Here is a 13144-nt window from a genome sequence, read left to right as displayed (position 1 = left end):
CGGTAAATCTGTCTTTAATTGCTTCAAATCAAATGAATGCAGAATTAAAAAAATAATAATAATCTTTTGATGGAGTGATAAGAAAATCCCACGTATGATTTGTCATAATATATTCTTTTATTTAATTATTTTAATTGCTCTCACGAGATGAATAAAGTATCTATGTATTTATACGGAGTACAAAAAGTAAGAGCGTTTGCGTCTGGTAGATTTTTTTGATGTAACAATGCCTTTTGTTGTTTCTTTGTAATGAACATTAATTTGTGTGAAGATCAGCGGCACTGAATATACAGTATTGGTCCCCACGACCATGAAACATTTGCCAAGTCTTCTTTGCCAATGCCAAACATCTTATTTTACTATTGCTATTGACTCTTGCTTTGAGCTTCTGTTGCCCCCAGCCTGAGCGTTGGCCCTGCAAGAGCGGTCTCTTAGAGTCTGCACTCTGCTCCAATAATTGGCATGCCACATGTGACAGATCTGTATTGGGCAACTTCAAGTTGGTGTTCTACAAAATAAAGCTGCAGCGTTACTTTGAAGAGAGCTCTAGTACCATCTCCAAATAAAAAAATAAACAAATGTATTCCATATAATGGGCATGTCAGAGACAAGCCGCAAGGTGGGAATCCCAAGAAGACAAGCCAGGAAAACCGTTTCCTCACGCTGTCAGCACTTAGGTGCTCTAGGCCATGGGTGTCAAACTCATTTTAGTTTGCGGGCCACATTCACCCCGATTTGACGTCAAGTGGGCCGGACCAGTATATTTGTGGCCTTATACGTTCTAAATGACAATTACATTTTTTACCATTTTTTTGGTACAACTACATTTGGGAAAATATTAACAATTCATTATTGTTTCAAATAATATGAGCAATCTCAACTGTCATAACAAAATTTGTGCAATTTCAACAATATGAATCAGTGTTTTCATTTACACATGCAACTTGCAGATCACACTCTATCTATAAACTGTACTTTTCAGTTTAAATTTACATACATTTTCACACCCATCTGGAAATCCTGACAGGCGCAACTGACCAATCACACGTTACAGATTTTCAAAATGAAAGCACAGTCATCTCCCTGCCTTGTAAATGATAAAAATAATAAAAGAAATGATAAAAGAAGACAAAATAAATGCATTAGCTATGTGTATTAAAGACATACATATCCACAGTAAGTGCAAAATAGAAACTTAAATTAGCTGCTTATTTATTAGTCACCCAGTAGGGTACCATAAAGAGCTGAAAACACAATCTATATGAGGTTAGGACAAGTTCGCACCAACAATTAGCAATTAGTTTGACACCCCGGCTCTAGGCTGCCTTCTACAGATCTGCAGGACGATATGGCTGACGACTGTCTGTCCAAACAATCCGAAACAAACTGCATGCGGCCAATCTCCGGTCTCGTGGGGCTGCCAGGAGGCCTGCCATGACTGCCTTTCACATCACGTGCACTGGAACCTGAAAATGTGGAGGAACATTATGTTCAGTGAGGAGTGCAGATTCTCATGTAAGGTCAAAGTGTGTAGAAGTCATGGAGAACTCCATCTGATTGCTGCAAGACAACTACATCTTGGTGGAGGCAGTGTGATGGCAGGGGGCGTCATCTCCCTTATTGGAAAAAAAAATTTCAATGCAGACACATCGAGAGGCGCTCCTCCAACCAGTGGCAATCTCAAATGGCTGCAGTCTGGGACGGATGGATCTCTATCCTCCAAGATGGCAATGCTCACCCGCACAGAGCGAAATTTATCAGAGACTATCTCCAGAATTTGGGAGTGGAGAGGATGGAATGTTCTAAACTCGGCGCCATTGAACTCCTGTGGGATCCGCGAGGGCTTGCTCTTCCCAGCATGCGGGAAGGCTGTGATGGATGGCTGAGGCTCAGTTGTCCAGTGACCGAAGGGTCGGCGGTTCGAAACTTGGTTCCGACTGTCCGCTGTCCTTGGGCAAGACGCTGAAACCTAAATTGCTCCCAGTCGGCCTGACAGCGCCCTGCATAGCAGCGGTAGCCCCTTGGTGTATGAATGTGTGTGTGAATGGATGAATGGGTGAATGTGAGCCTCTCTTAAGTGCTTTGAGCACCGTAATGGTGTAGATAACGCGCTATATAAGTGCACTCCATTTACATTGTCATGTGGAGGTGCCAGGCTGTGGCTGTTGTGGCTGTGCATGGTTCTTCCGCACACTACTAGGCTCCAGTTTCAGCAAAGCTCCTGAAGCGTAAGGTAACGGGTCAGCGTGAGAAATGATTGACACCTCATCAGTTACACCTTCTGTCTGTTATTGATTGCTTTTCCAGCAAATGAAATTAGAGGCACAAGATGGGGCCAGAGAGGACTTTTTTATTTTCGTAGATCATTTTACTCATGTCGGCGACACGGTGGACGACTGGTTAGCACATCAGCCTCACAGTTCTGAGGACCTGGGTTCAAATCCGGCCTCACTTGTGTGGAGTTTGCATGCTCTCCCCATGCCTGCGTGGGTTTTCCCCGGGTACTCCCACTCCTGCCACATGCCAAAAACATGCATGGTAGGGTAACTGAAGACTCTAAATTGCCCGTAGGTGTGAATGTGAGTGTGAATGATTGTTTTTTTATATGTGCCCTGCGATTGGCTGGCGACCAGTTCGGCGTGTACCCCGCCTCTCGCGTGAAGATAGCTGGGATAGGCTCAAGCACGCGCACGACCCTAATGAGGACAAGCGGTACAGAAAATGGATGGATGGATGGATGGATTTAACTCATGTACTATTGTCAGTTGATACAGTTTAAACAAATATAACAACAATTTGTTGTTTTTTTGCCAACTCCCCTCTAAAGGGGCTCAAAACAAAATTGTAAATATATCCGTGATCACAATTTTCAATTCACGTCACATCTTAATTGGACACCGATAGAGTTGTTATGGTTTTGCCTTTAAATGTACACGAAATATGCAGAAAGTGAGTGACCCAGGTCTCTTCCAGGCTGTGAGAAAGGAACATTGTCGAGGCGATGAATGCTGTGGCTTTTGTTCCGCTGTCAATCTGGCCTTGATCAAATATTTATGTTTCTTTGTTGAACTTGTCACCCTTCTTCCCCATTCGGTGGTCGCTGACGACATTTGGTCCCCTTTAACGCCAACAGAACGCCTGTCTCTGCATCTTTTTGTCTTTCTCAGGCGTCTCTCTGCGCTCAGACCTTTCCTCTTCCCGCTCTACTTTGTCAGCCTTTTCATGTTCTTTTTGATTAATTACAACACAAAAAGGGAGGGGGCACGTTAAGCTAAATGTGAGACTTGCCGTCCAACACATCAAAAGTCGTACATTTTTAACTGTTTTTCTCAAAATACTTGACTGAACAATATAGATCAACCAAATACAGTACCCCATAATGTAATTCAAAATGCTTTATCTAGCATTCAAATGACTGATAGAACCAGTAAATGAAACACATTCTGGAGGTCAGAAGACAGGACCATTAGAGTCAGTCAGTACACAGTATGGGCGTCAGAACATAGAACAAGAATAACAGCTAGGTAATACAGTCTGGGGCTCAGAACATAGGACCATCAGAACCAGTTTGAATAGTCTGAAACTCAGAACAGGACTAGACCCACCTACAGGTGGATTAGAACTAGGCCTACCCCTAATTGCACCCCTGAAGGTTGCAGGGAAAGATGAAGCGTTGCTCTCTCGGGTTTTCAGGTGAGGCTACTTCTTCACCGCATCTCTTTTCGAGACATTTGCTGCATCATTTCCCTGAAAGCAAACATGGGTCTCTCCCATGCATTTCCCCAGATTCTTCTGAAAAATTGCACGCTTCTGTCATCACTATCAACTTTGTAACGGAACATGATGTAACAAACAATCCTGTGTTTAGTTGGAAAACTGACCATGACAAAGTCACCCATGGACAGATCTGTGTTTCCTGGTTGACTTATCTCATCCTCAGAGCTCTCTTTGCTACATCATCAAGTGCAACAGAGACATCACTCTCTTAGTTGCCATTCTATTCTTTTTGGTTGCTGTCTTTTTCAGTTTTCCCATTTCTATTTTGGTTTTCCCCCAGCTGGTTTCTTTTGTCCCTCTTTATAAGCCTTTTCCATTTCCTGCTTCTCAGGATCATCAGTAACAATGTCTCACTTTACCCCACAATTGCCATTTAAGAACAAAAAAAAAAAAGACTCCTCTACATCAATCACATGGTTTTAATACACTGGTCGTTCATCAACATGTATGAGGAAGTTTGTCTGCCAGAATTAATTAGCTTTGATACAACCGTTGATTAAGTCAAAAGCAAGCTTTACAAGCGAAAAATACATTTTTGTGATGAAAACAAGCTCATCACAGCACTATGAGGTCATTTTTTTCATGGCTAAGGTGAAATGGAAGGGGTTTAAAAAATGTGGTCACATGACTACAAATGTATTCTGTTGGCTCTTACAGTGTGTGTCTCACATTACTCAAATGTCTTACATTGGCCCGTTCTCCCCTATGTGAATATAGAATGAGCGCGCCATTCCTAAACTCCCAAAATGTTGTTGAGCTTATCAGAACATCTCCCACTTGTTGTTAGTTGACGTGATTTAAAAATCGCTTACCTTTGAACGTTTGAGACATAACTTTTTGTATGAATGTTTAGCTTCTTGGATGCCAATTTTCATTGGCTGTAATAATTCTGATGTAGTCTTGACTTGTGCCGTGTGTGTGTGTGTGTGTTAGATCCACAGGGCACTGAAAACTGTTAAACAGGATTTCCCGTGGACAAATTCAGTCACCTGTAGCCCTTACATCATCGGCGCAGTGTCTCTTGTCCTGTCTCTCGTAAATCCTCCTCTGTCTTAGAAGTGAAATTTGGATTAAAATGCATTGTACTCACACAATTTCAATCACAAGAATGAGAACGCAATTAAAAAGTCATTCATCTAATTCACGGGTGCCAAACTTAAGGCACGGGGACCACATCTGGCCCGCCACATCATTTTATGTGGCCTGCGAAAGCAAATCATGTGTATCAACTTCCGTGATTCTTGCTAAAATCTGCACCAAAATTAAAAATTGTGATACGTAATGAATAATAACCTTGAGATATTGCAAGCATTTTTTTGTTCCCAAACCCCTTTTTACAGTAACTTTGACAATAGTTGAACAAACTATAATTTCAAAACTAGTTATCCATCAATTTGTTGTGTAATACTATAATGAGGCAATTAAACTTATTCATGGTTTCACAGTCATAATGGCGCTCTGAGGGAAACCTGAACTAGAATGTGTCCCGCGACAAAAATTAGTTTGACTACGTATATTGTTAAATGAATACAGTACACCTGTTAGTCAAAACAGAGCATTGTATTGCATTTGTGATAGGGCTAGATTTGGATACCTTTTTGGAAGATATTAATGGTTATTATAACACATACCTGTAAATAGGATGGACTCCAGTGCAGGGTACTAGTACCATAAGGCATACGTGTTCGTACGTGTGTGTGTTTGCGATACTCTAGTCTTAAGTGTTCCCCAGTTTCACATGAAATGTATTGTTCACATTAACAGGATAATGGTTATTATTCATTCATAAAATTCTGGCACGTTGTATGCAGCTACTCAGCTGTGTAACGTCTAAACTCTGTTTATAAAAGGAAAGGGAAGCAATAAAGCGAGCGCTCATATAATAGCTAGTGTGTTAAACACATTATAAGAATGGGCATAAATCTTTAGTATGACTCTCTTTAATAACTGAAATCGTCAATGTGTCATGCCTTGTTACTTCTGTCTTATTTTGAATTCAAAGTTCACGGATGGTGTGTTGTCACCTTTTGAACGTGCAGTACGAAGCTTTCTTGGTTCCAATTAAAATGGGAAGCCAGAGGAAACAAACTTGACCATCTCAAGAGCTTGAGCTGTAATGTAGTAGCTAGTTTGCGGTTTTATAACAGCAAATACAAAAAAGAAGACATTTTGATGGTTCATTTTAATTTATTAAAGTGAAAAAGAAACAATATTAGTTTATAAACAAAGTGAGTACCAACCGCAAGCAATATTTACACCTGTGTCACATTCTGTTTTTACATGAACCTGACTTCAGGGATACACACACATTTATTACAAAGCAATCAAAGTGAGAATCAATCATGAGTGCATGTGACATCGGTATATTTACAGGTTGTTCTTTGTCATGTGTGTTGTGTCTTGATACGTATATCTTGTTTTTACGCCAATGGTGCTTCCACGCATATTTTTAATGGAGCAATTCATCTCACCTGAAAGAGAAAACATAAAAATTGTGACTAAATATCACCTAGGCTGCAAAGAGCTGACAAGACAGCAGATTCATTGTAGTTACAACTGAAGTAATATTAGAGGAAAATCAAGTACTGTATGCTTGTTTTCTCTGGATAGTCATCGATTTCTCTGGAAAATGCAAATGTATGAAGCTGTGCACTTTGAGCAACGTTACCGTTGGTGTTTTGCTGAGACTCGGTGCTCTAATAGCGGGTCACTTGGCAGCGGTTTGTTTGTTCTGCTGTTGGACCAACAGCCCACCCGCAGGTTGTGGCAAACCAACCTGCAGAACATTTAAATTCTATTTATATACAAGTGCAGCTTACTGTGATTGCACACGCACACACACACACACACACTCACATACAGACATGCAAACTGACGAGTTCAACTACAGCGCTTGAAAGGTGACAGATTTCAGGAGTTGTTATCTTGGCCGCCCATCCTTCCTGCTGCTGCTGCTGCTGCTGCTACTGGGCTATGATTCCTCACGAATGCTGAGTACACACACGTCCGTCTCACCTCTGCACCATGTGCCATTTAATCAGAGACCATCTGCGGACACTGCCTTCCCCAGATGTGTGCGTGCGTACAACAAACCATGTCAACTGAGAGTATTGTACCTTGCAATTGGGCAATGCCCTCAGGGTCTGCAGCTCGTTTTCTCTAAGCGCTAAGTTGTCTGCCAGCAATTGTTTCTGTTCTCTTAGCTGGCTACTCTCAATCAGCCGTTTCTCCATCTGAATAGAACGTGTGTTAATGTCAAAGGGAGAGTAGAGTAGGACCAATAATAAGAGGGATGGCGATGTGCTTAGAAGAACCTCTTCGTCATGGTTCTTCTCCTTGAGTTGCAGCTGCTTGCTGACTTCGGCGAGTATGTCGCTACGGTTGTGTTCACACCGCTGCAGGTCAGCGCTCAAGTGCGAGTTTTGCACCTCCAGTCGACTCGACATACCTTGAATCTGAGCCACCTGCAATGAAGAAGACAGATGTGACGCTCTAAACTTTGTGGAAGATAGATTTGGGTGTGAGCGCAGAGACTTGACAGGGTTCCGCCCTTCTGTGCCAATTCTTTGTCCAGAGCTGCCTTTACAAATTGTCTAACTGAATGTTGACTGTGTCAGTTTGTTTAATGCGCAATTTCCTCAACGTCATGCACATGGCAGCTGGTGCAGTTCTTCATAAACTGTTACACAATTAATTCCATTACATAGCTATAGTTGAGTTATTATGTAAAATCACACTGAATATGATGCAAAAAATATACATTTCAGCCAGTGCTCTTAAGAGAGGCATTATTATTAGCATCATTTCTATCAGGAACAACACTCAGTATGATGCTGTGCAGTTGCACGCCACTGCAAACTACAAGCTCAATAATAAAAATCTCATGAATTCAGCGCCAACATGTTACCTTTGCGAAGTCTAATTATTTTATAGGGCTATTGAATTGGATCTTACATTGGATACACCAGAAGTGGTCAGTGAGTGGATTTGATGAAATGATGAAAATAAATCCTCTTATTTTATCCATCCATCCGTCCATTTTCTGAGCCGCTTCTCCTCACTAGGGTCACGGGCGTGCTGGAGCCTATCCCAACTGTCATCGGGCAGGAGGCGGGGTACACCTTGAACTGGTTGCCAGCCAATCGCAGGGCACATACAAACAAACAACCATTTGCACTCACATTCACACCGACGGGCAATTTAGAGTTGTCAATTAACCTACCATGCATGTTTTGGGATGTGGGAGGAAACCGGAGTGAAAAACCACACAGGCACGGGGAGAACACGACTGGTTAGGACATCTCCCTCACAGTTCTGAGGACCCGGGTTCAATTCCAGCCTCGCCTGTGTGGAGTTTACATATTCTCACCGTGCCTACGTGGGTTTTCTCCGGGTACTCCGGTTTACCTCCCACATCCGCCCCAAAAAATATGCACAGTAGGTTCATGGAAAACTCTAAACTGCCTGTAGGTGTGAATGTGAGTGCAAGTAGTTGTTTGTTGATATGTGCCCTGTGATTGGCTGGCGACCAGTTCAGGGTGTACCCGCCTCTCACCTAAAGTCAGCTGGGATAGGCTCCAGCACACCCGCGACGCGAGTGACGACGATAATCGGTGTGGAAAATGGATGGATGGATTTATGGATGATTTCCATTACATTAATGGCACAGTGGAAAAAAGGCAATGAGATTAAGAGAAATTGTTTTTTACCGGCAAATCGAATGGTTTCAGAAAGCGAAGATGCATTCAAGTGCTAAAACAATGAAGAGACATTTTGTACCCCCCATTTAGCAGTGTAGCTCCATTAGATTTGGTGAGTGATTTGGAGAGGATATGTGCCTTTGTTCAGTAGAGCTTTCTGCTGTATCAGCAGAGCCATACGTCCCCTCTACATTGACCCTGAATTCACCTGAGAGGGCAGCTGTGTCCTTAACTCAGTCTAGTAGTATTTTTCCAGAGGAAAAACATCCTCTCTAGAGAATGCAAATTGTTCTCAGTAATAATATCGGAATCAATTTCACAGAAGTAAAGAAGGTCTAATTAGTTATTTATACACTATAATATATCCATTTCAACGCAATACCTCAGGTATGAGTTTCTATTTGGAGAAATGTTCATTTATTTCACTAATTCAATTCAAAAGGTGAGACTCATAGATTCATTAAACACAACACAGTATTTTTCAGAACTTACATACGTAATTTCTATATTAAAAAAAATATTTGGTTTGACTCGTATGAGATGGTGCATTTGGTTTTTTGTTCGTTGCAAGCTATAATTATCAAAATTATGAACTATTTCACGCTTCGTGTAGCGAACATACTACATGAGTTTCACCTTTTTTGAATAGAACTACTGAAAATAAATTAAGTTTTCCACTACATGCTGATTGTTTTGAATAGAAAAAAAATTACAAAGCAACTAGAGTAGCCTAAATTTTTTCCCATGGAAATACCTTGTTGCCCACGTTGTCCAAATACAATTGAAACTTGTTCTCCACGTCTCCGGACAGGTTGGTGCAGCGGTTTCTTATCTTCTCCATTTGCTCCTGCTGGCTCTCACAGGTGAGGTGAAAGGTCATCTGGTGGGGGAACAGGTTGTTGATTTTGTTCAGAAAATCCCTGGTCACCGATTGGATCCCATCCAGAGAATGAGCAAAGTCTTCTTTACATTTCCTGGTGAAACACAATGTTTAATGTTTCATTTATCTGAATTTCAACCTGCAATGATTCAGTTTGATGCACACACACACACACGTGGGTATACCTGGTGTAGGTGGTGAGCTGCTCCTTCAGCATGATGTTTTCTCTGCGGAGAGCGATGACGTCCTGGTGGTGGACGTCTCTTTCCTTGAGGGCGTTGTCCCTCTCCTGACTCAGGTAGCGGACCGTCTGGCTGAAGTTGGCCTCAATGAGCTCAATCATGGCTCTCTGCTGCGCATTGAGGCTCTGCAAAGTTTTGAGCTCATCTGGAGGGATAACACAAGCTTTAGGGTTGTTTTTTTTTGTTTTAACAATTTCATCTCCTGAGTAGCTGTTTACTGTTTCATTACTTTGCCAGAGAGCTGTGGCTTTGTTTGTTTGTGTCCAACTTGCTAACTCTTTAATATTACAACCTGTTGATGTTTTCCTCTGAGGCTGACTGCACTGGTGATTTAATGAAAAAATGAAGAAAAAAACATTTACAGATTTCATTAAGAGAACAATAAATGTTTATTATTATTAATTATTCACTTCAGTAGTTCCTTTATAAAGTGAAACTCCTACTTCCTAACTAATTCATATATGGTTAGGTTTTAGGATAAAACTTTTTTTTTAATTTGAGTACTGGAGTAAAAATAATAAGATGGTTCAGAAGCTATAATTTGAATTTGAAAAATCTCCTTTAGGATGTTATATCCGTGAAAAATCATTTATTGTGCTTATGCAGACTTTTAACAGTGTCTCCATATTCAATTTTTCAGGATCCACTTGAATAGACTATACAAACATGAGGTGCAATTTCATGTAATAGTTTTACAGGTAAATGCTAAAATTGCAGGAAAAAGTGAAATTAAGGTACAAAGAAGTCCACCATGGCTATTTTCTTTCCTAACAGTGAATGATGAATGATTCTTAATAATCATTTGTATAATAATTTTGGATCAATTCTGACTGAAAATACTAGATGGCGAAGACAGAGCATTTTTGTTGCACTGAAATTTCTAAAGTATAACAAGGAAGGATGGATGGGAATACATACTGCTCGTAGTAACCACAATAGGCTGCTGTATGGGGGCAGTGGGACATCGCATCATTCGTATTGTCACAATCTGCCTCTCACAATTGGCCTACATGAAACCAAGAAAGATTTTGAAAAAAACTATCACCAATAATGAGCCATAAACACATTGCTTTAATATATATATATATATATACTTACTAATTTAGTCATTAGGTCAAGCTTTGCGGCGTTGGCAACGCTCCTGAGCTGCTCCAGCTGTTTCTCCAGAGCATCTTTCTCCGACGTGCGTGCCCCGAGTTGAGCTCTCAGCTCGCCCTTCTCCTTCCTCAGCTCGATGTTGTTGTCACTTAGTCTGTTGAAGCCCAGCTCCAGCTCCTGCACAACAGCAGAACAGTTGGCATCATCTCAGAGAGTAATGAAAAATAAAAGAGGTGTCCATTGGGTATCAGCAAAAGCTGCTGCAGAAATAAGCCCACATCCTTCTTGGTGTAAGCAGTGTGTTACTCTGAAAGAAGAATCTTATACACTGGCGTTTTATGTTTTAAAGAGTATGTAAGGTCTTGAATATCTTAGAATCAAATCCCTGACCTTGACTCTCATCTCCTCGGCTGACTTCTCCGGCTGCCCGTAGATGAGGAAGAGCACCAGGCTGACGATGATGAGGGACTGGATGAGTGAGGAGAAGAAGAACACGATCCTCATGTAGTAGCCACAGCTCTTGCCTTTGGGCTTGTGCAAAGGCTCCCTTGCCTCCAGGCCAAACTTGGCCCGGGAATAGCTGGAGCTGTACATGTTTGGGGGTGAAATGGCAGCAACTGGTTTGACAGCTCTAAACAGGAATAGCTTAGAGGACCCTCAAATCCAAAAGGTTCTCCCCCTTGAAGCGCAGAAGCCCAAAGTCGAGCCTCGGCAGGGGAAGTCGTTTGTCTTCCGAGGTTGTGACACCGTCACAGCACAACACGCACGTATGGACGTATGTAAACAAAAATCCTGAGGAGAGAAGTGGGGCCATGTTTATAAATGCTGCTTGGGGGCACACTTCCAGTCCATCCTGGCCCAGCCCTCACCTCACATACCTCCCCCGTCCTCATCCCCCACCCCCCTCATCGACCTCTGTCACTGTTACAGCCTCTGGCAGCCTCACCAACTCATACTTCAAGTCAATATTACTAAAATAGATTGGTGTGCATGGAAAATTCGACAGGTATATTGTTGATCAACATTAAGTATATATAGTAGATGCCCATTGTCACTGTCGGAAATAACACACTGAAAATTTGAAACATTATTCAGCAAATAACATATATGGAGAAGAATAGGCATACTTGATACTTATTTTGCTTTTATTATGTTGGGTTTTTTTCACAATACTGCAATAAATGAGTTACATCTATAGTACAAAAGTAAATACTAAATACTGTCAAATGTCTTATACCAGTGTAAATGATAGAATTTACAGTATTTGTTTTCATCAGACACTGTTCATGCAATATACCTGTAATATTTGATGAGCTGTAAGATTATCAACGTCTTGCTGGTTATGACACCATAAATTCAAAAGGCATTCTTACAGTACTAATAAAGCACAGATACTGTACTAAAATAAAACAGAGGAAAATCATCTCCAAGTACTAGCACTAAACTACAGTAGAAAGTGAAGTTGTAAGCACACTTTTAAAAACATGAACAGCTTTTGCATTTACTGTGATTTGACCCAGATGAAGCACAGGTGTCTCAACTTCTTTCTCTATGGCAATTCATTCATTTTGCAATGTGTTATTCCTCCGTCCATCCATATAGAGCGTATTACAGCTCACTTTGCAGGATTGTATTGTATTATTACTGTTATTAAAAGCAACAGCAATAATAATAATAATAATAATAACTTTGGTATGCAGTTCCATGTTCTGTACTCAAACTTGGGATCCACCTATCAAGAGTCCCAAGCACTGAGCTTCTTGTTGTGAAAATGTTTTTATACGAATGTGGTTTCGTAAGCACCTGTATTTCAAAACCTGTACCTTTTTCCTTCCAATAGTAACGGGCATATCTAAATACTGAATACACACTTGAAAATTCATTGAAAATGAATGAAGGCTCGGAGTAAAATAGTGACATTTCTGGTAACTAATTGCATTGCTACCGAGATGCTGCCTCCCCACATTCCCCAGACTGTAGATGAACAAAATAAGAAAACAGCATATCCTGTCCCAAGCAAGCACGGAAAGGAGTCACGGTAGCGGAGGAGTGAAGGAATGAAAACAATGGGGAGCTGTCATTCTGCAGGGATGAGGGGAGAACAAATTCTCTGCAGTCCAGAGTCGGCGGGCCCTCCCGCACGCTGTTATCTGCAGCGATGACGCGAGGACCGGCCGACAGTGAAGGGGCAGAGTGGAAAAGGGGAAAGGTCTTCTGGGCCCCCAGCTTTCCTGCTCCCCATTGTCTCACCAACAAACCTCAATTATGAAGGCCCGTGAGTGACAGAAAGTGAGCAACGATCACAAGTGGAGACAGACGTTGGATTCAAAACAGGAAACCTTGCGTCGGAGGGATAAGACAAAACGACTACTTTAGATAAGTAACAGGAGACGGCAGACACATCACGTCTTTAGCACCAATGTCATATTTACACCAAACGTAGATAA

General features: G+C 41.5%; 1 protein-coding gene across 1 annotated transcript; it reads right to left on the bottom strand.

Moving 5' to 3' along the window:
* Window positions 1-5941: 5941 nt before the first annotated feature.
* plvapb (plasmalemma vesicle associated protein b) lies at window positions 5942-11518 on the bottom strand. The gene is made up of 9 exons (XM_061779301.1): window positions 11088-11518; window positions 10698-10874; window positions 10518-10605; window positions 9543-9744; window positions 9232-9451; window positions 7092-7241; window positions 6894-7010; window positions 6446-6553; window positions 5942-6248 (listed from the first exon to the last, which is right to left on the bottom strand). Exons 1-8 carry the CDS (start codon window positions 11289-11291, stop codon window positions 6485-6487), a joined length of 1227 nt encoding a protein of 408 aa, XP_061635285.1. The 5' UTR covers window positions 11292-11518; the 3' UTR covers window positions 5942-6248; window positions 6446-6484.
* Window positions 11519-13144: the final 1626 nt, after the last annotated feature.

The sequence above is a fragment of the Phyllopteryx taeniolatus genome, chromosome 7 (assembly GCF_024500385.1).
Source record: "Phyllopteryx taeniolatus isolate TA_2022b chromosome 7, UOR_Ptae_1.2, whole genome shotgun sequence".
Taxonomy (NCBI): Eukaryota; Metazoa; Chordata; class Actinopteri; order Syngnathiformes; family Syngnathidae; genus Phyllopteryx; species Phyllopteryx taeniolatus.
This window is presented reverse-complemented; position numbering and strand designations above follow the sequence as displayed.

Bases quoted from the DNA above. Each gene is read 5' to 3' on its own strand.
- plvapb (XM_061779301.1), bottom strand. From the start codon at position 11,291: ATGTACAGCTCCAGCTATTCCCGGGCCAAGTTTGGCCTGGAGGCAAGG. The intron at 7,242-9,231 runs GTATTTCCATGG...TCTTCATTGCAG, and splicing joins TGGACAACGTGGGCAACAAG to GTGGCTCAGATTCAAGGTAT. The intron at 6,554-6,893 runs GTACAATACTCT...AATGTTCTGCAG, and splicing joins GGGCATTGCCCAATTGCAAG to GTTGGTTTGCCACAACCTGC.